Raw genomic sequence first — 27,764 nt, 5'->3', positions numbered from 1 at the left:
AATCATGTTTTAGTAGAAGCATTATCTATATCTAATGCTATTTGGGAGTGATGATAATCCACATATCGATCTTCATGCTATACTGCAAATATTTAACCTCATGTCTTTGCAAAGCTCTTTAGAAAATATCAAAAATTCAAAACACACTGTGAATTTTTTAGCCTTATTTTTTAATCATTTTCCATAATCCATAAAAATTGTAGTACAAATTATAACACAGCATCCTCATCCTGCAGGGCATACTTTCTCACATCAAACAAGTTTTATAAAGTATGGCAACAAAATAATTTGGAGTCCTGACAGAGGAGATACTAGGATCTCTGTTAATTATTCACAGCAGTCATACTAGCTACTAAGCAAAGACTTCCTCAGATATAATCCATGCACTAAGAAACCCCCAACAGAAAAAAATCAAAATCTAGATTAAAAAAAATTGCTATCATGTTTCCAATAAGAAACCCGAAGGACAGAGAGATAAAATTACTTCCCCCAAAGTGTTAAAGGAAAAAACAAGAAGGATATAGTAGCCTCTCCAGTCCCAGCACAGCAGCAGGTAATAGCCTTGCCACGGATTCAACCAGACAGGTTAAAGGGTTACCAAGCAAAGCCTATTGCAAAGCATTACAAAGCAAATGGGTTTTAAAAACCAGTATTAAGCAGAACATTTGAATCAGGAGTCAAGACGACTAGCTCAAGAGAAATGGAGAAACTTGCTCAAGAAAAAGCTTTCCACTGAACGCATTTAGGGTTGGTTCAGGAAAAAAACAACTATTAAAGCATTCAAAGAGGCAGAGTGACAGGCTGATGATACAATTTTCACATCTGGTTATTTCATTATTGTAACCCGATCCTCCGTTTCAGACTTTTTATTGTATTTTGGCACAACCAATCCCTGGGAACTTGCAGAGTGTTAAGCTCTAGAGTGCTGTTTACTAGACTGAAATAAAAGTATACTATGTGCAGTGGTGCAAAATTCTGCCAGCAAGACTTTTGCAATATATTTCTCCAATTCTGCAGGTTCTTCCCTCCTTTAAGTTTTATATTTGATATGTAATTGTTCTTTGGTGCTAAGAATTCATTGTCCATTGGATTTTGCTGATTTTTATAGTCCCAATTCCTTATATATAGATTAGAGACTGGAAGATTAAGTTAAGAAGAGAAAATTGTAAAATGAAGATGACAAAAGAAGAGATCTATCCAAATGTAACCGCACACTTCTAATTTTCTTAATTTTAACCCTCATGGCATCTTTCCTGAGAGCAAGGACGCAATTTACTCTTATATTAACATAAAAATACTCCAAAATATCAACAATATTAACTTCTAATATTAATTTAAAAAGTACAAACAATATATTCCTCATCCTGAAACTGCCTTCATACTGTATAATTTTGATTTTTAAAAACGCGAATGGTCCAGAAAAATGCTGATGACTGCAGTAGAAGGCTGAGAATTCAGAATGGTGAGCAATGTTATCTCATCTGTCTACGATTCCCTTTCATTAAATATCCTTTTTTTATATGGCTCTGAAATTACTAACCACCAACAATGTACTAGTGTTAAACTAGTCTACTGTAGTATCCCAGTGGAACAAAACTAAATGAAGAGCAGAAAGAAATCAAGTGTAAGGTAGGTGAATAAAAGTGATACATGCACACTCAGCAACATTGCCTTAAGTGCTGCACCTCACAAGCAGGGTAGCAATGCAGATGTTTTTCTCAGCTGCCTTGGTACAGCAGGTGACATTTAGATAACTGACTAGGAGTAAGGAGAAAACAGGCAAGATGCTGGTTTTATTATATTCTACAAGCTACAAGATTTATAACACTTGTTGTTTACATTACGATGTATTCTTTAGGTAGATCATATATCTTGTTTTTCTATTGTTAACAAAAAATCATCGTGGCTTGACTTCTTACACCTTCTGGAATATGGACTACTGAAAAACATACACAAAAGAAATTACTGACAAATACTTGTGTTGGCATCAGGCAACGTATGTGTTCTGTTGATCCTACGGTACAAAACAAGCATGTGAACACAGGCTGCACTCTTCTAGCAAGAGCAATCTGATATGTAAATTAAACAGGCTATTTAATTTACTTAAGCTGTTTGATCAAGTAAGATACATCACCTTGATGTTATTTCCATGCATGTTCTAAATGTGCATTTTTTGCACATTTCTGGGGTGATCTGGTCGACACAACCGGAGATAAGACCGCGGCACTTGCAGGCAAACCCAAGCCAGCTGCAGTCTAGCTACCTGAGATGAGAATCTCACAAAAAACCACATCAGTGCAGGGTTTAACATGAGCTCGCTGCCCCAGTATGTACTTGTGACTCCTGGAGAACCTGCCCAAGCCCTGCTGCAGCGGGTGCTGTGGCACCTTCTCAGCAAGGCTTGTCAGCACCAGCTAAACCAAGACCAGTCTGGGCAGGGACGCACACACAAGACTCACACCTCCAGCCTCTGCACTGGCTTCCTGACCATGCAGGCACCTGCCGCTGCAATGCTGGCTGCCAACAAACATCTCCTGGCTTTGCATGAGGAATACCGACCAACAGAGCAAGAGGAGAGACGATGACCCTGCATGAAAAATAATGCATGCCTACTTCTGAACCTTTAGCAGAGCTTTTCCTTGATAAAACGTGTGCAAAGGAAGTGGCAGTCTCCAGACACGTAATCAACTTAGCCTGGCCACCAGCAGGCAACAATTCAATAAGTACCAGCGAACAGCACTGTGGGTAACTTGATTTGTAGCTATTAGAATCACTTAAAAATAAGAGAACTATGTAGTGTCTTAAATGACTCTATCCCACCATTACTTTCAACAGGAATTTCTATGAGCCGGTCATGAATGCAGTCCCAGATCTGTCAGCAATCAAAAGCAAAGGGATAAGCTAATTGAAAAGGAAATAGTCCATCTGTTTGAGTATGAACTGAAGCCTACATGCAGCTGAAGAGCACAGAAGTCAAGTCCAAGATCTGCAAAACTGGATACAAGACTTGCCAGGGCTGTTCAGTGTTTCGCCTGTCACTCAGCAAGGTGCACTGAAAACAGCTAGAGGTTTCAACAATTACCCCGAGCCCCGCTAAGACTCAGATTCAAGCTCTGGCATGAAGCCTTTCCTTAATTTTAAAACTGATCACATGAAAGTATTTTAATATTGGTCTTTTCGTGTTTTAGCCCACACCTCTCCCTAAGAAAGGTAGCTGTTCCTCCCCACCGTGTCACGCCATTGTGTAGAGGCTGACCTGACAAACCGGGAAAGGTTAGCAGGGTGGCGCTTTAAAGTTTAGCATAGCCCAAAGTGGAATGCTTATAAGAAAAACTCAAGCAACATGTTTTAAATCACTCTGGAAATCTTGCTAAAGGAGATGTAAGCCCTCCGTGCTTGTGTTACAGTCTGTGTATGGCTGCGAACATTGAAATGTGGAAATTGTGGTGTAAATTTGGGATTCGAGTGCTGCAAGGTTCCAGGTGACCCAGAGTTATGTGCAGTCTAGTAACCTGCAACTCCTTTACCTGGCCATTTAAGAGCTTGCACAGCCTCTTTTATCTTTACACATAAAAACAGTTAAAACAATATTGTTTACTGAGTGCAAACTGATCATCCAAACAAATAATTCCTTGATGATAAAGATGCTCTTACTCACCTTCTGCAACCGAGGAATACAGTGAGAGCTAGGTTAAGTGATTTAATATGGCTATAAAGAAAGCTAAAAGCAGCCAGGTTTGGAATGCAAACAGAAACACTAAACTGCAGAGCGGTCCAGGCTGGAGGGGACAGCTGGAGGCCTCGAGCCCAGCCTTCTGCTCAGAGCCAGGTCTTCTGTGATATCAGACCAGGGTGCTCAGGGCTTCACCCAGCTGGGTCTTGAAAACCTCCAAGGATGGAGACTCCAAACCTCTCTGGATACCCCTATTGCTCGACTGTCCTAATGGTGGAAAAGCTTTTCCTTCTGTTGCACTGGGACTTCTGTCATTGCAGCTGGTCTGGTTCTTACCCTATTCCTTACCTCAGGCTATTTATCCAGACCCCTATGACTACAGACCATGTCAGCAGTGCACAGTTTCAGGGGCAGGCAGCCAGCGAGGAGCATGCAACGAGCCCGACACCTTCAACAGCAGCCTTGCTTACACCATTCACATTGAAGGTGCAAACTGCCCTCTGATACCCCTAAAAATTTAGGCCTTACTCCATGTGCCTAAAAATCAGCTGTCATGTGAAAAAGAACTGCAAGGAACTGATGATCATTGGAAGCATTAAGTGGCAAACTTTCTGCCCTAGCCACCTGCTGACATTTGCAAAGAGATTTTCACAGGGAGGAAATTCAGAAATGCACTTTAAAAAAAAAGACAGAAGGAAATTCAGGATGGTCTTGATGTTCTGTTATTCTCAAAAGCAGTGGGGACCTGCAGCTGCTGTTTTTTATAGCCCTCAAGGGCCAACTCTTGGTGCAAATGATGGGACATAAACAAGATGGAAATTGTTTGCAACATGGGAATAGTGCTCCGTATTCTGTGAAAGTTGCAAAAGCTTAACCACGGGGAGCAGAAAGGGATTTATTCCGGTAATGGAAAGGAAAGGGAAGTACAGAGTGAAAAAGTTGGAACATTTTGCTAGCTTGTCACAGCTAATGTAAAACGGCATAGGAATGGGAGCACCACTTTCAAGCATTGTAGAAATGGCATAATGAGATTTTCTTATCAACTGGAGGAAACATGACTGAATAGATTCTGATCTCCGAAAGAAATGGATGTAATGTACCTTAAATTATCAAGTCCCTATCAGAAAGAGACCTATTTATGAAATAAACAGAATAACCCACACAAAGCAGCTATATAATTCAAGACAAAAGCCCCCTTCACTGTACTTGCTTAACCATTCTTGACAAACCGACATCAAAAGACCCACTAAAGCTAATCGGCTGTTACATTATAGTCACTTGCACATGAAAATGAACTGCTTGGCTGAAAATACCAGCACCCACTTTTGGGGAGGTGACTCCTTTTGGCACAGAAAATATTTGCAGTAGTTATTCAGCTTCGACGTAGCAGAAAATGGACTTGATTGTGATGGGAATCCACATGACAGAAAATGACTGCCAGTACTGGAAAAAAGGAAGGTTTCATATTCTCAGTGTTAACTCTGCTGTAGAGGGAATTCCTTTTGTACTTCCTTACTTTCCCCAGTGCAGTGATGATGACACAGAAATGAGTCACAAGCATTAGGGCTGTTTGGGGCTCATCAAAATGACGCATCTATAGGACCTTCCTCAAGCACATCATCCAGCACATCTCAATGAGGCAGTACCGGATGCAAAGACAGGCTGCTGGCAGCATGAGCAGCCTGATACCACTAGTGATTTCTCAGCCACAGAGGAATCTTGCAGTGGAGAGAAACTGAACTTTGGCTACTGTTTCGCTAGAGTAGTGCCAAGTACTCTAGAGAGCAAGGTAATCAGTAAATGCTCATTTAGAGCCTAGAGGCATGTCAGTTAAGAGCAATTTGTTCAAACTAACTGGCTTTAGACAGAAGTGGTGTCACTCATCCCATTGCCATAGTTTTCAGTCCTATTTAGAGCCTCACAGAAGAAAACGGAGATCAAGGAGTGAGAGGTACCAGAGGTACCTGGTTTCAGGTTTCAAGAGCTCTTGAACAGGACAGTACCGTACACTGGCTGTTGGTTTCCAAGACCCCAGTCCTGCTTCAAGACACAATAAAGGAGAATTTGAGATGGTGAGCACAAGATAAAGTGTTTTCTTACCAAAGTTTCCCAAGCTGTTCTCTCTTGTATCTACTCGCATCTCTAGGGCCTTCACTCGCTGCAGATCATCTACCCCTGCCAAAACTTTCTGTAAAGATAAGCAGAGATATATGTGTACTCTCATGCAATAAACCAGATGACACAGGAGCAAAAAGGTGTAGAAAGGCTTTCAATCTGTGGTTTGTCAACATATACTCCAGGTCAAAATGGCTAGATGTGCAATCATATTGAAATAAATTTAGTATTCAAAGATCTTTCTTTCTCATAGCTCTGAACTATTCTAGTCTCACATAACTTCTACATTGCTTAAAGTCAAGGCTGAGGATTACATTCAAGCTGCAAATCAACAACAGACCCACATGCCAATTAACTTCATTTAAACAGTATGTCCATGCTTTAAGATTTGCATAAGTCTTGTACTAATCCTCAGCAGATAGGAAGTGTCACACTTAAGTGTCACCTGTAATCAAAAAGGCACTAGGTAGTAAAACTCAACAAAACACAGTTTAGCCTTTTAACCCAAAACTATGAAAAGGAAACATGATTTTAGCTGAAGCAGCTCACTTTTCTGAAAGAAGGCAACACTAATTACAAGAATTACAAATTCCTTTGAAAAGATCTAGGCAATGCAAATAGAAGCCTCCAAGATCTTTCATTGTTTTTGCAACATCTTAGTAATAGGATCAACCACTGCATTAAGCAAGGGGGTGTGTGTGAATGCAGGATCTTTCCTAACATCCTAAAGTCTGTGTCGATACGTACATGTAGATTTTGCCTTGGCAGAGGTAAGCAGGAGGACAGAAACAAGCGGAAGCTATATGCAGAGGAGAGAGGGAAGCTCTAGGACAGTTAGAGAAAACTACAGCAAGGCTGTGAAGTCCTAAGCCACCAGGCTGCAGTTCTACAAGCAGCTGAAACAATCTCGGTTACCACTGCTCTCATCCCCTGTTCCTTCTTGCTATGACCCAGCTCCTGTCTCCCCAGCTTCCCTCATCCAGGCTACACGTCCCACCACCTCCTTTCCATCAGCTTTGGGTGCTTAGTGGATCCTTCCATGCATGAATTCAACAAAACAGACCAGGAGGGAACTGTATCCTTTCTTCCTGATGGGTTAGGTGTTCACGGAGGGGTCTGAAACACCCCTTCAGAGATGAGAAACAAGGCTTTTGTGTCACAATAACTGACTGAAAAAGTTGATGCTATGCATAGTGATACAACTGCTAAATTTTCACCTTTCTGTGTCAAAAGAGTTAGGACATGGGGCTAAAAAAGTCCACTTCAAAGAAATGGCTGACCCTGGCATCAGTGTCTCCTCCTCCATGATGCAATCAATAGCACGGGGTGAAAGTATTGTCACCTGCCTTTTGCCCCTCTATTTAAGATGAAGGCAGGAAGTCAGTCAACAACCTCCATGTACAGGAGACAAGTCTTCTTACTATTACAAAGCTACAACATTCTTTAGTTTGTTTAATAAGGGGGGAATTATTCATTAGAGGGGAATGTGTAGGACCACCTCTGTTCATGAGTTTTGGGAAGAAAAGATAACCACAAGAACATCCAGTTCATTTTGCAGGGCAAAATGGTGGTTGCGACGTCCCTGCTTGTCAAGTAAAATTTGTATTGCAAATAGTTGTACTGCAACTTCATTCACTTTGATGGTTCCACATCCTCTTACAAAGGACCAAACGTAATCCGAGTGTGACTGAGATGACACTTTAAAAGGGTATGGTTTCCTGAAAAGGCTGAGCATCCCTCCTTGAAAAACTGGCTCCCTTTGTAAGGTCTTGACTTGAACTCCTAAGAAACAAAATTATCCAAAATCTTCAACTACTTCTGAAATGTCTTTAAAACATTGCGTTTAAAATTATTTTTAATCTTATTTTTTTAAACTGTTATTTTAAGCAGGCTGAGCCTAAGAAAGCTTCTAGACTTTCTTGCCTCCCTGCTAGAGTATGAGAAACAAAGGTCTAAGGTGAAAACATGGGAGTCCCCAATGGCATCCAGAAATTTACTTTCTATCCCCAGATGCAGCCACCAGAAAAATGGTTTTGCTCCTGCAATAAAGGCAAGCTTACCAACTACAGACTGCTTTCTCCCCGCAAGTAAACACAAGATCCCTCACTGCAAGACACATTTTGCAGTAATCCGTTTCAGCAGATGACACTGTCTGTCATATAGCACAAGAGTACGTGAGAAACGAGAGCTAGCTGATGTCCTGGCACACAACCACGCACTTGCATTGCTGGACTTGGACACAAGCTTATTGTCATTAAAGGAAGCTTGTTCTGAAAAATACCTCCCTCCTCCCCATCAAAATAGTCTTAAGAGCCTACATCATTACAAGACAGAATTGAAAGAAGTCTCAGAACAAGTAATAAGCTTAGGATCATACACCTTGTCAGTAGAGTAGCAGAAGGTCCTGGCACCACAAGCAGCCTTTGCCTTTCTGCTTTGCTGTCTGCAAGTTCCCTGCACGCTGTCCTTCCCCCTGCTGTATTCTAGACAGCCTCCTTTCACAATTCTGCTCCTCGTTCTCCTTTTTCAAAATCCAAGCATAAAAGCTGCAGAGAGTTATAGTCTCTCCTCTTCTAGGGTTCCCTATTCCTTTTCCTCATACCAGGGATTACCAGTGTGCTTCTTTGCCCTCCTATTCCTCTTCCAGATCCATCATTTGTACCTTTTCCCCTGTCTGAGAGATGAGCTGCTTAGCGCATCCATATTTTGTACTGCAACAGGCTGAGCTGTGGCTCTAGTGCTGGAAAGGGTTATTGGCTGCCATTACCAGCTCTTTGAACTATAGTTAGCTGCCTTGAAGCATGTGCTAACCAGATGCGACAGACTCCATGTGTTCTCAGTCCCCACTTCCCTGTTCTGCTTTTCGAAGAGTCTCTGTGAAAATTGCTGTCCTTCCATCTGCTGATGCTGAGGAGATGCTTGGAGAGTTTGGAACCGATGGGCCGTGGGATGCAAAAGCAATTGTACTACATGAAGGAAACGAGAAATGCTCTCAGGTTGAGGATATGAGCTCATTTAAAGGCACTAGAAGCACAGAGACCCCAGGTGTTGACTGCAAGCTAGTTAGCAAGCAAAAGGCAAGGGCGGCAGTTCAAGATAAGGTTACGTGGTGAACGGTTCCTGTGGAAGATAGTTAGGACACTCCTACTCCCCAGACACCTTTCTTGGCATACTGGTGCAGTTGGAAATGTGATATGTCTCATGTGTCACAGCTAAAAATTCTGGCACCAGGAATGGGGGAGATTTAGGGAAGGACGTGGAAACATTTAAAATAAAGATGACACATATTTAGCAGGATCTCCCTTTTATGTTGTTTTTTAATTTCAAAACACAGGAACCTTCATCAAAATTTGAAAGGAGGGATATTTAGGAAGAATTTTGCTGCTACTGGATAGCAAAACAAACAAACAAAAAATCACGGCCAAACACACTGAAGGGATCATCAGCTTGGACAGACAGATGTCTGGCACCATGCAGGTAGAAGTGACGCTAAGGTGCTCTGCATCTCTTCGTTCCTAGGGCCATGCCAGGTCTAGGACAGGCTCCTGCCCTAATTCAGAGGTGTCCCACTGTGGCTTCAGGTAATGAATGCCTGCCCACAGCTCAAAGGGCTGTCTCTCTGCCTGTGCCCCAGGAATGCTTACAGACATGAAGGTGCTGTGCCATCTAGAGATTTCTTTGGCTGTTTACAGCTGCTCAGCCTCAACTTAGAGCAGACAAAAATGGACCAAGGATCTGTTCTAGGCAAAGAGTTGGATATACTCAAAGTTATTTTACATCAAAAAGATACCTTGAAAAAACTAACTATAATTCCAGGCTGATTGTTGGTGTCCAGAGAGGATTCTGCTTGCCACCCATCTACTGCCCAGCGAGGCAGGTATCAGTTAGATAGAGAAGGAGGATGTTTTCTGAAGAATCAAACATCAAAATCTTTCTGGCACATGATGTTCAAGAAGGTGGCCTGACAGCTTGATCCTGGGCAGCAAGTTTTGTACTCCAGCCTAATTTTTTTTATTTGAAAGGATAAATTTCCATGGTAACGCACTGCACAACTCTTTGAACATGAGTAAAAGACAAGTAAAACGGAGATGGATAAAGTTCGCTTTACATTTTTGCACCTCCTTCAAAACAGGAGTAAAACTATTTTCCATGAGATCATGCAGAAGCTATTGGTAAATAATTTAGCCAGTATTTTAAGAGGCAACTTCATGATGGCTCACAAACCATTCCCATCATGCAAAATGTCTGGCCAATATCTAACTGGAGAGTGTGCACTAGTTTGGAAAGCTTTTCCTCTGACTGACAAGAAGAGCCAATAAGTATTCTGTAAAAAATTGCAAGTGAAAAATACTTCAGTGCTTGCAGAGCTTCCCAACTGGCAGAACAGTCACCTGGGGATGCTGGGAAATCCAGTTCAAGTCCCACTTGCAGCTCTCTGTAAATTCCTTAATTGGCAAATAATATCTGTTCAATTAAAGCTGGTGTATACAACTGATTTCTCTTCCCCAGATTTTTCACATACTCTAAGAAAAGTAGATACGTTGCTGAAGAGCATGTTGCGTGCAGCTGTCAGAGAAGCATTTCCAGCTGTGCATTTATTTTGCTGATCCTGGTTAATTTGGCTAAGACAGAAATTCCTGAGTGGTGAGCTTATTTTCTTTTAATACTACACCTGTATGCAAATACTAGATTCATGTCCATTCATGTGTTCATTGCTTTTTGCAGGGACTTTATTTCAAATTCCCAACTCAAGTATCATCTCTCCCTGCACAAAAAAAAATAATGTTGCTAGAAGTATGACAAAATATTTCTTCTAAGAAGAAAATTACTACAACATTAACAAGGTTTTGAGTGATTCTAAATCAAGGGATTTTCAATGAGGGGGAACAGAACTTCGTTGTGGTCCCATCTGCAATCTTCCTTTCAAAATGGCTACGTGCTGCAGATGCCCATAATTACAATATTTAGCTGTATTTCACTACTTTCTCCATATAATATAAATACATTCTTCTCTCAGCTCAGATAAAGAGATCAGCTAGGTGTTCAATCTGTGATAAAGAGAGATCTTCTTGGCTTGTATGAAAAGTGTAGATGAGGGCAATAATTATGAAATTTAAGTGGTGGTGGATGCATTAGTCAAAATGTCCTTATTCTCGTGCCAAAGCCTCCAAGTCACACCAACGGATCTACACAGATAGGCCCCTGCCTAGTCTTGCCATCTCCAGTTCAGCTCCCCCTGACCTGTGCTGGGGAGTCACAGTACTGACATCTTCTCTTTTTAAACCCGTATTAAGGGTCTGATGCTGCAAGCTGCTGGGAGATCTCCTAACTATCGCAAACTTCAAAGGGCACATGGGGCACCAGAAACTATATGGGAGGTTTGCTGATCTCCCAGAAATAGCCTGTATCATTTTTGTAGGAGGAAACAAGCTCAGTTTTAACTATGCACTGAATTAACCAGAAGGTCAGGAGTGGACAGGATAGTAGATATTCTTACATCAATTTTTGCTTTAAAATTTGTTTTAAGGATTTACTTTCCCTCACATAGATATAAAAAAAGTCATTAATTCTTTTTCCTATCTAGCAATTAGGTGCATAATAAGTAGCTACAATCATTTCTTAATGCTGTGTCACTGAACATGCAAAACTCAAGACTGCAATCTGCCATTTTATGTTAGTTAAGCAGCTGTGACTGTATGCAAATGAAAATCTGTTTTTTTCATATAAAGGCATGCATATGTGCATGTATGCATATAAATACAAAGATTCCTGATGTGACAATTTGAATGTAAAACATCAGATGCCTAAGCAGCAAGATGAGCACTGATATAACACCTACAAGCCTTCACTGTAGTAAAGGCATTAGTGTTAGGATAAGAACACATAAAAGGAAAGCTCTGAAACTAAATGAGGCTTTGTAATTTTTTTCCTGTTCACAGTATTATGTTTACTACTATCTGTTACCTTGAGCAATCTGATCTAACTTTGAAACTAGCTGTGCTTTGAGCACAAGATAGAACTGGAAGACCTCCAGAGGTCCCTTCAAACTTTTTTTTAATTATTATTTTTTAAATGATTATAGAATTCTAATGAAGGATTCAGCAGATCCAAATTCAGTCAGTTACTTCCATCTCCTTGAGTACACCCAATTTATCAAGATTTTGCACTTGCTTCCTTGATCTCCATTTTTTTTTCTCAAATCCCTTTAGCTTACAACTGAGAGAAAAACTTTCCGCCAAGGAAAAAAGGAAACGATTGAGTCATTTCAGCAAGAATCCAATCTGTTGTTCCAGGACCCTCCAGGATTTTCTTCTCCCCATGAGGATGAGTGCATACCATATGAAATACACCCTAACCTCCTGAGCAACAAAACTAAACACCACTTCCGAACACGTGTTCCTAAGTTTAGAAAACATGATTAATTGGAGCAGGATCAATAAATAGCAAAATAAGAAAAATACTTCCTTTCTTCTCTGAAGATCACGCACAAATGTTATTAGTTTTGATAATGTGACAATATCTGGAAGACATTTGACCTTGTAAAATGAATTTATTCTGAGGAGCGGAATGCTTTTTGTGGAGGTCAGGAAAAGACCCTTTGCAAACGATGGGGAAGGAATGGGGGTTAATAGAACAAAATAAAAATCTTATTCAAGACAGGTGGAGCGCTTAATTTCAGTTCCTCCACACTTAATGAGAAATCTGTGCCACAGCCCTAATAAAGTTAAAAATTAATTGCAATGTATTGCCCATTAACAGCCAGTTTTCAGAATAAAGGGAGAATGGGGAATTTGCTCACTCTGGTATTTTACAACATCCAACAACAACACGTAACTACAACACAAGTACAGGCAGAGCAGGGAGCTGGAAATATTAATAGGACAGGTACAAATAGAAAAGCAAGAATGTCTATTCATATAGATGAAGATTAAACAGTACAACAGAAAATTGACATTGATACTAGCAGAAAGAATAAAAAGAACATCTAATAATACCAACCCTTGCATTAAAAGCTTTTGACCTGTAGCTTAGATGAAGAGTATTCAAATATAAAAGGGCATTAGATGATATCGCAACAAGTGAGATGGAAGCAAGCACAAACTACAGAAGATGTGATTAACATAATGGGGATATGGAATCACACAGGATTTTAAAGGGAACGTTATGCTGAAACGAGGCCACAGAAGACCACAAACCCTGTAGTGAGTGAGCATAAGATTTAAGTGAGTTGAGGTGAGAATCCACTATGGACAGGAAGAGAACGGGCAAGGGACCAACGGTTTTGTAGAAGTTGTCTTATGTGCTATGGGGTCTAAGAAGGCAAAAAGGAAAGAAAAAAAAAAAAAAAAAAAGAAAAGGTGAACCCGTTTAAGCCAAACTTCTCTCTCTTTGGAGGAAAGCAACCCGGCAACTGGAAAAAAAGTGAAGGAATACAAGTATCACACCTTTTAGAGAGTCCTTAATAATGAGGACTGCTAATGTTTTCACTACTAAATAGACTGCTATCCCCCTGTAAAAAGGACAAAATGAGTAAAATGTGCAGGTAGAGACAAGGCCGCAGGCTGCAATCCAAGGCACCAAATCTTCACAGATTCTGCACAGCTAGACCCTCCAGCCTTCCCAAGCTCAAATTGAACTGGTGCAAGACAGAACATTGCAAGGGCAAGGAGTAAAGCTGAGTATATATCTCAGAACAAAAACCTTCCTCAGGAACCTCCATCAGGTGTCCAGAAATCTGCCTACACAACACTGCAGAACTGGGACCTATGTCGTTATTTGAATGTAAAATAATTTTACTTTAATGAGTATGTATTTTAAAAATCTATTAGTATCCTTCTCAGAGCACTTCAGCAAATACAATCAATAACTCCTAAAATATTCACAACTAAAAGACAATCAAGAAGATATTGCAAGTGTATTGATTTAGGCAAAACAACCTTTCAAACCATTTGGTTATCAATGGCATGTGATTCCTTAAAAAAAATGCATGTGAAAACTTGTTTTGGATTAAGTGCTTGAACAGTGTCTCTATTTTTACATTTGCAAATCCAGAGGAAGTAAATTTATGGAAGCAGCGGTTTCCATTTGATCAACATAAAGGTCAAAGAATAGATAGATTGGATATGTTATTAAAACAAGCTATAAACATTGTTAATGTTTCCTTGACAATGTCATATAATTTTTCCTCTGAGCAGGAAGTATCCCAGCTATGCCAACACAAATGTCGGGTTCCAGGGCCAGGAAATAACTGTGTCCAGAAAAATTAGTAGGACAGTATGCATCCATTTAAAAGAGTCTTTGAAATAGAATTCCTTACAAATGTTAATACACCTAATCTTAAAGAGGCAAGACTTGATTAAGTTCAAGAGAGTACATATGAATAATAAAGAGGTTTTTCCCATTTTTAAAAATAGCCTAGAATTGTGGGAGAATTTAACTTCTGATCTGTATTTAAAAATATATTACAAAATAATGAACTGCAACTTAATGGAATGTGGGTAACATTGCCTTACATACACTTTTCTGCTTACAATTTGCTGTGAACTAAAAGCAGCAGAGCTTCAGAAAGAGAAGAATTTCATGCTAACAAAATAACTTCCTAAGGGTTTCATTCAGAGTTTACTGAAGTCAGAGTTTTGGTTACTCTAATGGGCTTTGGTTCATGCCCTAAGAAAACAGACTAATCTGAGAGCTTCCCATTGGATTTATGCAGGGTATTGTAGGCCACAAACACATTAGACTGGTCAAACTCTATGCCAGATTTTAAAAAAAGACCAAGAAGTTGTCAGAGGTTCACATGAGCCAAAGGAAAGTGAATGGCATAGATCATAAGATCATATATCAATTTTTCTCCAGAAAGCCTAAAATATACACTCTGCAGAAAGTGATTTTTGCATCTCCAAACATTTTATAAACATTAAAAGACTTAGCTCCTAAGAGAAGGGTAGTTCTGAGAACAACTTGCTGTCTAATCTACAGTGCACGGTCAAAATTGTGACAGGTATATAGTAAGGGAGTGCTGTAAACCTGCAGCTGGAATATGGCCCCTGCAGAAGCTAGTGTCTCTCCACCAGTGCAGTGGATGCACAGAGGATTATGGACACCGCGATCACCACCCTGCCCACTGGGAGCATTCAAACCACAGCCTTGGCCCCATCTGTCTTTCACTAATTTCTATCCAGCTCTGCAACACTGAAAGCTGCAGCTTCTCCCCTTCTGCTCTCAGCTCTCCCTTCCTTTAGCAGGGGTAAGTGAGGTTATTTTCTCAGCTCCTACATGTCCCAAAGGATTTCACCCTTAATTAGTCCTGAGCAAATACAGCACAAATCAATATGCAACCAATTGTTCCTTCATTTCAGCATGTTACTCTCTTTCAACAGGCTGCACGCCAAAATCATTTCCCCTGGTCAAAAAGGAACATTGCTTTCAAATGTGCTTTGAAATTTCACACACTTTGATATATATAGAAAGTACTTATAGCACTTGCAGAGTATTTTAATTGGCTTCTTAGCAGGACAGAGGATTTCACTAATTCAGAAAAATGTTGTGCTTTTAAAGTTACATTTCCAATCTCTAGAACAAGGCTAATGTAAAAAGTTTTTTCTAATGCTAAGATTCAAGGTACTTCAGATGGCATTAATGAGATCTGTTTAAATTATAATTATACTACCCGTACTTTTCTTCATGCTGCTTCAGGAAAGCTGGCAATAAAGACAGCAGCATTCATGCTGGGAATATTTTTGATACGAACAAGGTGAGAGGAGGACAAAAATTTGATAAATATCCGTAAGACAGAATCTACTTTTATGCATAAGTCTAACTGTCAGATATGCAACAATCTGCAATCATCACAAGAGCAGCTGGAAGGTTAAGTTAATACAGCTCTCTGTATATGCCAGTTTGCCTCTTCTACTTCAATTAAAAAGTTGGATGTCTACTCACCAGTTTCCTGGGGGAAAGGTATTCATCCATAAGCAGCTCTCCGTCATCTTTAATCAGCGGACTGGGATTTAGGTTGCCTTGCCAACTCAAATCAGTCACCCGGACTGCAGCTGAGGCTGGACGAGAAACTCTGCCAGGATTCCACCTCAGGTCCATCTCAATATGCTTTGAACAAAAGGATAACAAGTGGTCTGATTTTTTTCCCTGTATTTATTATTTTCCCTTTAGCACAATCTGTTTTGAGTCCCATTGCAAGTCAGCAAGTGCCTATGCAGATACAGGTTCCTCTAATCAGAAAGAACCCAAAGCGATGCATCACGTAACATATATTCTTCCTTTTCTTCAACCTCAATAGCTATCCTAGTCCCACATCTCATTCGGCTTTGAGTGTAAACTTCCATAGCAAATTATCATTTACAGTTAAACAAAAAGCCAGGCATACCTATGGCTCTGTAGAAAGAAGGTAGTCAAGAACAAACAACTCAGAACACTAGTCCTTTCTAGTCTTCTCACTATTCCACTCATCCTTCTCCGACAGCAGTGAACTTCCCATCCACATGGGCCACCTACCTACCCATCTGTCATGGTTTAACCCCAGCCAGCAACTAAGCACCACGCAGAAGCTCGCTCACTCCCCACCAGTGGGATGGGGGAGAGAATTGGAAGGGTAAAAGGGAGAAAACTGGTGGGTTGAGATAAGAACAGTTTAATAATTGAAGTGAAATAAATTAGACCAGTTAAATAGGCAAAGCAAAAACCGTGCACGCAAACAAAGCAAAACAAGGAATTCATTCACTACTTCCCATGGGCAGGCAGGTGTTCAGCCATCTCCAGGAAAGCAGGGCTCCATCGTGCCTAACAGTTACTTGGGAAGGCAAACGCCATCACGCCCAATGTCCCCCCTTCCTTCTTCTTCCCCCAGCTTATATATGAGCATGACGTCATATGGTATGGAATAACCCTTTGGCCAGCCTGGGTCAGCACCCCCTCGGCTTTGCCCCCTCCCAGCTTCTTGTGCACCCGGCAGAGCAGGGGAAGCTGAAAAGTCCTTGACCAGTGTGAGCCCCACTTAGCACCTATTTAGCAACAGCTTAGCACTACTTAGCAAGAACCAAAGCATCAGTGTATCATCGACATTGTTCTCATCCTAAACCCAAAACACAGCCCCATACCGGCTACCAAGACAAAAATTAACTCTATCCCAGCTGAAACCAGGACAGTATCCACCTCTTACTCCATACCATTTACATCATGCTCAGGTCCCACATTATCCAATACATCCTCTTTAACCACCACTCCTGTTGTCCCAAAAATGTCCATTGAGCTCATTTAGTCCATGACTTTGGGCTCCATCTGTGATAGTGGTCACTCAGGACAGGAGAGGTGGTGTGTTGCGTGGAGTTATTGGGCACCAAAGCCAGCTCAGGTCAGGTCACTGCTGCACTTGCACTGCTTCTTGTAAGGCTTCTCCTCCGTTGGTTCAGGTGGTTCCTGCTATGGTAATTCCTATAACATGCAACTCAGATCATGGGTTACAACAATTTAAAGGTATTTCCATCACACCATCCCCTCTTGAGAAATGCTAACAGCACTCAACAAAACTCTGCTGGGCTCCGGGCTGCAAATGCCAGCACCAAGACATGTCACCACTTCTCTCCAGTGTTCTGAGCTCTGCCTGTAGGTAGCATGGACAGCAGCACTCTGTATTTGCTATCCTGAATTAAATCTACCTGCACTGTTACTGACTGCCCTCTGGGTCAGGCAGGCCATGGCTACTGACTTCTAGTTCTGAAGAGAGTCTTGGAGAAAATAAAATTAAAATACCATTTAAACAAAACTCTGTATGCTTCAAGTGAGGAACGAAATCCAAAGTTTGAAGATGAAGAGTTTCAAAAGTGTTCATTCTTCAATTTCCAAAGCTATTCCTTTTCCAGAAATATTAACAATTAACTTTGAAATATGAGAACAAGCGTATGTACATTCGTTAGAGTCAAAAAGCAATCAGCTGTACCCAAATGGTACAAGCATTACTATGATTTATACAGCTATTTACTACTACTTGGCAGCAAGGAAATATCACAGCTGGAAACATAGCTGTAACAACAAAAGGTTAGACTAGAGAAAAGCCTTCTCGCTCTGCTGAAGGGACACCTGCAGTTTTCCTCTGTTCTCCACTGTGAAGCAATAGTTATTCTTAATGCTGGAAAGGTAATTAAATAATCAAGCTAAATAAGCTTGATTAATAAATAAGCTAATCATAACTGGCTGACAAGGCTTCAGTGGTGGCCAAGAACTGAGAATTACCACCTTTCTTCCCCCTCATACAAATAAACAGTTAAACACAGGAGTGATTTCTGTTAAGAAAAATAGAAGTTCTGACTGCTCAGCTAGCCATCTCTACTCGACAGGACTGACCGGTTAGTAGGTGAGAGAGGTTTACACTAGAGACTTCTTGCTCTGACTACTCATGCCCAGTCAAAAGTCTTCATCTCTGCACTAGCAAAGGAAATTCAAAAGACTCAGTATTGTCAGAAAAAATAGCAGCCCTTATCTGAAGAACAACAAATTAACGATCCACCAAACCTCTCCCTGCAGGATCTCCTAACATTAGGAAGAGAGGAACCAACACCTCACACTTCTAAGTGCTCCTTCCATACACTTATCAGGGGAGAGACAACCCACAGAAAGCAAAAACTATTTTTCCCAGATCACTGCATGTACCTGGCAAGCATTCCTAGAGAAGAAGCTGACTTCTCAACTGTGCTACATCTGAGCCACAACAATGTTCAATGCTTAAAAAACATATTCAAGAACAAATTCTTCAGAGACACATTACTCCTTTCAATCTTTCTTAATGGCTTATAAACACCATAAAGTGAATTGAGCAGTGACATTTGCAGCTTCTAAAACCTCAGCATGCCCATCGTAGCATAAGGACAACTTTCATACTTCTGCCCATTAAGAGGGAAAGTGACCTCAAAAACACTATGTGTCTGAGTTTTTGGAAGAAAAACCTACAAATTCCTATTATTTGTTTCTTTTTCCAAAGAATTCTAGAATTTCTCAGATTTTTTTCCTCTGCTTTCTTTAGAGCAGGTCAGTATGATTTAGACAGTACACTGAGTTGCAACAGTCATCAGTTGTCCAAGGAAATTCAAGAATCTTATGTGACATGAAGGTCTTCTGGTGTTGTCTTTATTTGCCTAAGAAATAATTATTTTGGTCAATAACTGACTTGGATTAGAATATCTGCCATATAAATGCTGGAATACTTTGACAGTTGCACAAGACTTGTGTTGGATAGTGTGCAAATTCTGGTGGTTCCTTCTAATTCAAGCAAGGATCGTTATTATCCAGAGATAATCCCGTATGCTATCGGAGCCAAGTGGAGCAATAGTCAGAAATCACTGACACAACGTGCGAGTGCAAAACGTGAAATAACAGCGGGATTGTGTAGATTCAGGCTGTAAAGAGTTAATACACTTGCATAAAACAAATTATTGTTGTCCTTTCTTCAGTCCATCACTATTACATTTCAGAACGTCCTCCAATCTTTAAAATATGTGGTGATACAGCACTTACTTACTTCAGGTTTGACAGGGAGATCAATTTGTGGCTTAATATCTGAAGTAACACTTCCAATTCTATACTTCCCGCTATTGATCTGCTGCTTGTAATTATTGTAACATTGGATTAGCAAGAAAAAAAGTATTTTCATTACAAATTGTCTGGGATCAAATTGAGTTATTGTTAGCAAACAAAACTAATATTTTTTTTATGTGCTTCCATCACTTCAAAACTTTCTCCAGAAAAGAAAGAATCTTCTCCTGAACATGGATCAAAATAACATCCTCAAAATGAGGAATATAGAAAAGCTAAGAGTGCAGGAATCCTAGTGGTGAGGTACCAATCTTACATAAAAATCCATAAGCCTCTGAAATCTCCAGCACTGTATAGGAGCAAGAAGGGGGCCTGGCAAAACACTTGTCCTCCTACAGATACAGAAGTCAGATCACTCATTTTCATCAGGTCCACCTAACTTTCTGAGACAGATAAAATCATTCCAGTAAAGCCACCTCACTCACTCATTTAAAATGCTAAAAAGAAAATAAGAAATCTATAGCTCTGTCAAATGCACAGGACAAACAACCACTGACCCAAACTAGTGTTAGCCTCAGTGGGACAGTTGACAGGGACTGGAAAGACTTCACTGTCATTAAAGAGGTCTGAGAAGTCACGAACCTGAAGATTACTCCACAGAGAAGATGGTCGCATTGGATATATGTTGAATCTATATGCTAAACAGTAATGCGAATCATTCCTGCAAGACTTTGTGGGACCAACAAGGATGGAAGCTCACTGCACCTAACACAAACCTTCAATGAATTCAATGGGAGAGCAAGGCAACCCCAGGAAGTAGATGAGAGTGTCAGGGAAAGAGAAAATGGCTGGAAAAAAAAGGGGGTTTGTTCTGCATGTGAACATTGAGAAGAATGAAAAAATTGAGAAGAATGAAAAGAATGAAAGAAATCAGTTAACTAGTTTTTTCAGGATTTGCATCACAGGTCTTGACTTGGCAGGCTCTTACACGTGTGGATAACTAGAAGCAGATAATCAGTGAGTGCAGGAGAAATCAATGACCAGAGCAGTGAGATGGATGATCTTGAATTCTATGAACAGTTAATCTGCCAACTTTCCCCACTGCTGCCACTCTCCTTCCCAAAGCAAGCGTGATGATGATAAGCTATTCAATTCACAGACATGTTGTGAAAGTTCATTAAAAACTGCATAACATTTTCAACATATATAGAGTAATACAGCTAATAAAGATCATTATTAAAATTAAATGATCCTTGGAACAACATGTTATTTGAAATCCCTGCAGAATACTTTAATTTGCTAGAAAGAAATTGGCAGAGAATAGTTATTTGATGTTCTCAGGGTCCAACAAACTGGTAAAACTCCAAGATTTGATTTTCCTGCTACAAGATTTATTGAAGAGTCAATGATAGGATCGTGTATTCTTCATTAAATATATATTAATATGCATTTTAAATACAGAAATGGCCAGAAATGTTTGACTCCATATTAATTATGGCTTCTTAAGTCTGGGAAAAACCCTTTGAATTGTGTGACTAGGCATGATAATTTCTAATGCAGTCTTCAAGACATTACTTAAAGAGCTTGTCCAAGCAATTAGGCTGCCATTTAAAAACAAAAAAAACCCAAACAACAGTAATCAATCCAGATTTACTCTAGGAAAGACATATACCTCTACATATTAACATCCCATACACAAATGAATCTCTACGCCCTTTCTCAACCAGCATGCTCTCCGGCTCTGTGGCTACCCATGCCTTCAAAAAGCTCCACCAGACAAGGAGGAGTGTCATTTTAGGTAGGGTACTGCAACCTGTACGCCCTTATCTTTATGTCACCAGCCTAAAAATTCTTTAGAAAAAAACATTTGAGAACCATTGTGTTATCTATCCCTTCATGACAGGAAGCTTGCACTGCAGACTTCCATTTCTCTTGCCCTGCATAATGTAATTTTTATTTGTTTAATCCAGAATCACAAATTACAGTAGTGCCCATACTGTTACCACTGCCACAGAATGAAAACAAAGAATTCTGTGTTTACTAAGGATTCGACAAAAGGTTTGGTTTAGAAGTCCCAAGGGAACTATGAGTGCCCATTTAAGTGTAATTTTGCGCAAGTGCACTACAGATAACCTCTTCTGGAAAATAACTGTTCGGGCAGCTGGAATTTACTATGAAGTCATCAGGAAACTACTGTTACAATAATCCACCCCTAATGGCAAAAACAGTTCCTGCTACATTTATGCAATATAAAGCATCCTGCAACACACTATTTTAGCAGGTGCAACTTCTAAAAAGTTGAAAAATAAACCATCTGACCTGATATTAATGGGAATCTTTCTTTTCTGTATATGACTAAACAATCTTGTTTTAATCTTCTGTTTTTGTTAAGTAGAAGGAAGTAACAACTACTTCAGTAATGCTACTTTAATATCAAGGGATCATGTAAACACTATAAAGAGCATTCTTAAATATTCCACTTGTGTGCCCCACTAAAGAAAAAAGCTTCTATGAGAATGCTGAAATATCAAGATATCAATATCCCATTTAACATAATTAAAAATTCACTGACTTCAACGACATTGAATGACTTGAATGCTTACAATGATGGTTTTGTTTAACCATTCAGCCAACTTGAGGCCTTGGTTCAAGCACCCAAATATGCACATAAAGCAAGTGTACTGATTTGCCTCATTGTTTACCTTCCTTATATTTATAGTTGTACAAGCTGTAAGAGTGCCTGATGGTCCTTTGGTATTACATGTAAATCCTGCTCTACAGTTGCCATGATCATGGTATGTAGGCCTCAGGATCTATGTCCCACGCAGTCCTTGGGGAAAGTTCTTGGGAATTTGATGGGCTTTGTATTACCCCCATGCACAGAGTTGAGTTCAAACTGTGCCGTCATCCAAAACAGCAGCAATCCCAGAGAAGAAAATGCATGCTACAAACCCAGACTAGGTTTGAGCCAACATCCTTGAGATAAAAGGTGTTTCATATTCTTAAAAAACGTAGCAGTAATAAATAAAAAGGCAATGCATTTAAATGCCACCCATTTCTCCTTTATATGTCTACAAATTGCATGTATAAAAAAGCAGGATATATAATACTTTCCCAGATCCTGCTGAGGAGGTTGTAAGGTGATGAGAAATTTTTTATCGTGTGCTGGAAATGCCTCTAAATTAAATCATTCTGGAGCTAGCTTGTCAAATGTTGTCCTGATACCAGAATAAAAAGCAGATCGCTCTCTATTATATGTGCTATTACGTGTCAAAGAAACAATAAACCGAAGTCCAATCAATTGTTTTTGGTTTTGAGAGTCCTGTGGTGGGAGTGGATCGGTGGCAATTTCTGTCCGGCTACAAACATTCATTGATACTCTCTGCAGTGCAAGTCTACAGACAGTGACTATGAATGAGCATGGATTATCTAAATCCTTAACTGAAACTGAAAGAGGCTACAGATTGAGATTTTTTTTTCTTATATAGGTGAACTTCCTGCTGCAAGAAAATATCTCAAGAGGCTCTTCTGCTGTCTGTCCCCGCTTCTCCCCACAATCAGCCTAAGAAAAGCACAGCAGCGGGTAGGATGTGGGGGTAGCTGGTGAAGAACAGGGGTTATGGAAAAAAAGAGCTCCAAGGTGCCTATGCCTTCACTGCCAGAAGGTTGCCAAATGATCTTATGATCATTTCAGTTACTGGAGGAGATAAGAGTAAGTCCCACACCACTTTAACTTTAGCAAGGTAGCCAGGGATCAGGAAGCTGCATTTGGCTCTGCATGGCCACCTGTTTTTATCCAACAGCGTCCATATGTTAAATAAGGGAGAAATAAGGCTGCTCTATTTAAAACCCTCCTGTCCTTATGTAGGAGTCCTGTCATGAATAGCTAATGCCAAGGTACATACACAGGAATCAAGATGTCTGTGCTTGTCACACACACAGATCCTGCCTTAAATGTAGATGTCACTGGAGCAGAAGTTTGGGGAAAATAATGAGTTTAGGCAATTCTAACATTACAGTTTCAGATTTGTTAAAATAAAAAGTATTCAACTATAATGTTATTCTTTTCAACTATTCCCAAGGTACAGATATTAATTTAAACCACAGGACTAGCTTAATTAAGTCTTTTGTCAGGAAATGCTTAATATCCTTCTTTTTGAGCCTTACCTCCAACATCCTAGACAGAATTTCAGAAGACAGAATGTACAGGTAAGTGCATCCTGCCAGACTGAATTAAGATTTGATCTCATGTTTAATACTCCACAGGCTATTTTAATATCTATTGGATATTCTGTTAACCTTCAAAGGACAATAACCCAAACAATTATTTTTTCTAAAGCCAGGTCACTCATGTACCCTCCTTGCATTCAAAAGGCCTAATTCAGCAATTACTTAAATTGCATATGCTAGGCATGTTACTGGACATATCAAGGAAGGACATAAACAAGGCAAGGTTTTGCAGAGTCAGTATCGTTTTAAGATCAACAGATATAGTTAGGAAAACAAGACAAGTTTTAGGGCATGCAAACCCCTCTTCATGTCATGGGTGCTTATCCATACTCTCCAAGCTCAAAGAGGAAATGTAACTCAGCGCCATAGTTTCAGGTCCCAATCCTGAAAAGACTCATTCATGTGAACAACTTCATATTCACGTGAACAACTTTGTATAGAGCGAGTAGGGGGATGACCCAAGTACAAAGTTCATCTCCTGGCTAACCCAAGATAAAAGCATCTGCCGGTATAATTTAAAATATTAACAAAAGCATTCCCATCAGCATCCCCCAAAACATGTATTCTTTCCTCACAACACCTCTGCAAGAGGTGGTCTACAACCAGGCTGAACATCTCTCCGCTCTTCATCAGCCACATTACATAAAGTCCCATAGGTCAAGGCTCACATTGAAGTAAAAGTTGCCTAAGTTGTTTCTTCTTTACCTTCCAATTTGACAGAGAAGGCTTAAAAATATGAATCCCAGCATACCATTTCAGAGCTGCTGGAGCCGGGCTGAAGAAAGGCAGCCAGACGGCTCGAGTACCCAAGACCAGCACTTGCACATCCTACAAGCGCTCTGTATGCAAGTCTGAGTGAATTAAAAGAAAAGTTACCCTCAGGAAGCTCTCCGTTTATAATGTATATTTAACATCTGGAAAAAGAAGCAATACTGTCTCAGCACATAGCCTGCAATATATGTATTTTAAAAGTAAGAAGCAGCATGATGAAATCATATTTTAGGGGGGGATAAAAAAAATAATCAGGATGTGAGTGACTCAGGGCTAATTCATCACCCAAGCAATAATCTCCCTGAGTTAGTGCCAGCGGGTGAGGCCTTTGGACACATTCTCTTATCAGTGTAAAGGTACTTTCTTACTGAATAAAGCTTTTGTAAGTGAATAAACTAATCTGTTCAACTGATTTGCATAGATTATACCGTATTCCACCGGTCACACTGCACAAAAAGTTTGAGATTAATCTTCCATAAGTGATTAGAGCCAAAGAATAAGTAAATATGTCCCATGTAGACTCAAAATTTCACCCACTTTTAAAAATATTATATACAAGGTGGCGTCAATTGTTGCAAAGAGGGGACAATACAAAATAAGTTCCCTCTCTCACTGCAAACTTAGTTTTGCTTTAGTGTTGCTCTAATTATTCTTTCCTGTCACATGTAAAACCTTCTCACCCTGCACAAATACTGCTTTTAGCCTAGCCTTGCTGTCTTTATCTGGAGCTTAAGGCAAGAGCTTTTCACATCAGTTGACACTACCTTGTTATGAAGAAGCTGGGTAAGTCACCTGAATACTGGTCTCTCTCCAGCACCTTCCCCAATTTCTCCTGCATGCCCAAAGATCTTGCAGGCTCTCTCCATTCATTAGGATAATAATATCGCAGTGCAGCTCAGTTTTCCGAGACACAAAAAGACGCAGTGTCTCCCTGAATAGGTGAGCACAGTCTCAGATCAAGCTTACAACAGCACTGCTCATTCACAGGCTATTCTAACCCATGGACTCAGGACTAAGTGACACTCCAATGCTGCAGAGAAGAAAAACTCTATGTTTTTTGTCTTCAAAGCATTTTTAGTATCCACCATTTAGAAGCATTTCCAGATTCCAGCTAAGAAAAAGACAATAAAAGCAGACTTTTTTTCCACCTGCTCTTGCATCACATTTATGAGCCCTTTGAAATCCAAACTTCTGTGCAGGATGAAAATGCATCATATATGGCATTTCTGAGTTTCAAAGTGCTCTGTTGTCCCCAAACAATTTTCAGTCCATTTTATTAGATAATTAAGCTGATTGAAGCAAGAGATTCCATGGCCCACAAAGCCATTTGAAGAGTCATTTTCAACGCTAGGATGTTTCTGATTTCCAATGTGTTGCTCACATGGGATACATTGTATAGAAAGAGATGAATTCTAGCTGAACTTGTAGGAAAATACTAAACGTGGAAGATGGTGCAGGAGCTTATTTAGTAACAAACACTCCCAAAATGTTAGTGAGGACAGAAAACTACCAGTGAAAAGGACTTTGCAAAATCAATTTAGGCTACTAATGAGGTTGCACTATAACTGTCCTGCTGGGTCAAGGCAGACGCCCAGCTAGCTACTGTAGTCAGGAACACATGCTTAAAAAACAGTATCAGAAGCAGAGGTAGTCCAAAGCAATCCTTCCCCTGACATACTGTTTTAATTTCTGGCAATCAATCAGCTGCTCAGTAACTTCCCAAGCCAAAAGGTGTGTTGTGTTCGACAGCTAGGGAGATACATAGGGAAGCAATTATTTGTCATGTCTCAAGATGTGACAAGTGGTCATCCAGCAACTAGAGAAACTACAGGAATTTTATCACAAAGCAGTTTTTAAAAAGCAGAAAGTGCATTTTTGCATTGTATTTGTTTAAATTGTGGAAGACATTGGCATAGGTTGTTGCGGAGGCTAAAATTATAAATGAGGTGAAAGCAGTTAGGTAGAACTATGGAGGATTCATCCCTCTGTCCATACCATTCATTAATTTATAGCTTTCTCTTAGATCACCTCCTTTTTCATCTCCTGTTCTAGCTGAAAAGTCTCATTTATTTTGTCTGTTTTCCATTTCTCATCTTTGTTCTATTTCATGGAAACAATTTCAGTTCTGCCACTTACCCTCCAGGATGATCAGAACCGCACATAAGATTCAAGATATGGCCACAGAGACAGTACATGAATTTACACTGTTTTCAATTCCTCTTCTTAGAAGTTTTAACACTGTTTGTCCTTTTCACTAGCTACAAGATGATATTTTCAGAGAACTACAACAGTAGCTTAATGCTCTTTCGCAAGTAGCAATAATTTACTTAAAGCCCTTCATTCTATATATATTCCTTTCCCCTATGTTCATCACCTTGAACTTGGGTGGATACTCTATTAACATAAAACAAAAACATACCTATGCTCTACTTATGCTAGTAACATTAAAAAAAAAAAAGAAACCAAAGTAGTATTAGAACTCAACTCTAAAAAATTAAATTAAAACTCAAGATGCAAAAAATTTAAGATAAACAGATACTGTTATGCTATACTTCAAATACTGCTTCCTGATGTAAGACACTACAATCAAAGGAATGAATGCTTTCTGAACTTTTTTTTTTTAATTTAAAAATCAGATAACGCTCCTCTGAACTGGCCAGGGTCAACAATCTTTTCCTTTTAATGCAGACACATTGGCCTTTATTACATCTGCCATGGCAAATCTGGTTTTCTGATTTGTACTATAGCAAGTACTTGAGACCCTACTGATATAAAATAGGTTTTGCTCCCAACTGTTTTTTGAGCCAATATATGAATCTACAGAAGGTATAAAAGCACTAACCATTTTACTAGTAAATTAAAATTATGCAGATGTACCCAAATTAATTTCTGTGAAAAGCTCATGAATTTTCTGATTTAAAAAATAACCTCCTCATAATTCCTCCCAAATAAATATTAAGCCATTCATATTAGTGACAAATATAGCAATCCCAAATTTATGGTATATTACATAATGTTACTATTTTGCAGCACTGAATTTTATACTACTTCAAACTTAGAGAATAAAGGCAGTTTCTTTGACTATGTCCCCTAAGGAGCTTAGATAAGCACATGCATCACCATCATCATAAATAGTAATATCGCTCCAGTCCAGTGTTAAACTCACATCTGGTCTCACATTGAATCTGAATCCTGCTTTTATACAGGATCAGGTCCCTTGAGTTTTGTAACAACAGGCTGATGGCCTCCCAGGCCACAGGCAGAGCCTGTTCTCTCTTCTGCTGACAGTAGCATACAATTAAACTAACGAACTGAACTGCCCATACGTGGATGTATCAACATATCAATCTCTTGAGACGTCAAACCTACAGGAATGTAGTAATTCTCAGTGTTAAAGCCAAGAGAGAGAACACAAAGGCCAGAAAAAAAAAAA

The 27,764-nt window shown here is 39.8% G+C and overlaps 1 protein-coding gene across 1 annotated transcript in view; it reads right to left on the bottom strand.

Annotated features, from left to right (window-relative positions):
* LRRC56 (leucine rich repeat containing 56) overlaps positions 1-27,764 on the bottom strand; it is a gene marked incomplete at its 3' end in the record, with an annotated part of 63,984 nt that overhangs the window by 35,954 nt on the left and 266 nt on the right. The window contains exons 2-3 of the mRNA XM_082316643.1: positions 15,731-15,895; positions 5,774-5,861 (exon numbers count right to left, since the gene is read on the bottom strand). Coding sequence (XP_082172769.1) covers positions 5,774-5,861; positions 15,731-15,895 — 253 coding nt within the window. The remainder of the gene's footprint in view (positions 1-5,773; positions 5,862-15,730; positions 15,896-27,764) is intronic.

Source organism: Platalea leucorodia (genome assembly GCF_965183815.1).
Source record: "Platalea leucorodia genome assembly, chromosome: 7".
Lineage (NCBI taxonomy): Eukaryota > Metazoa > Chordata > Aves > Pelecaniformes > Threskiornithidae > Platalea > Platalea leucorodia.
Note: the sequence above shows the minus strand (reverse complement) of the source record. Positions and strands in the feature narration are given on the sequence as shown.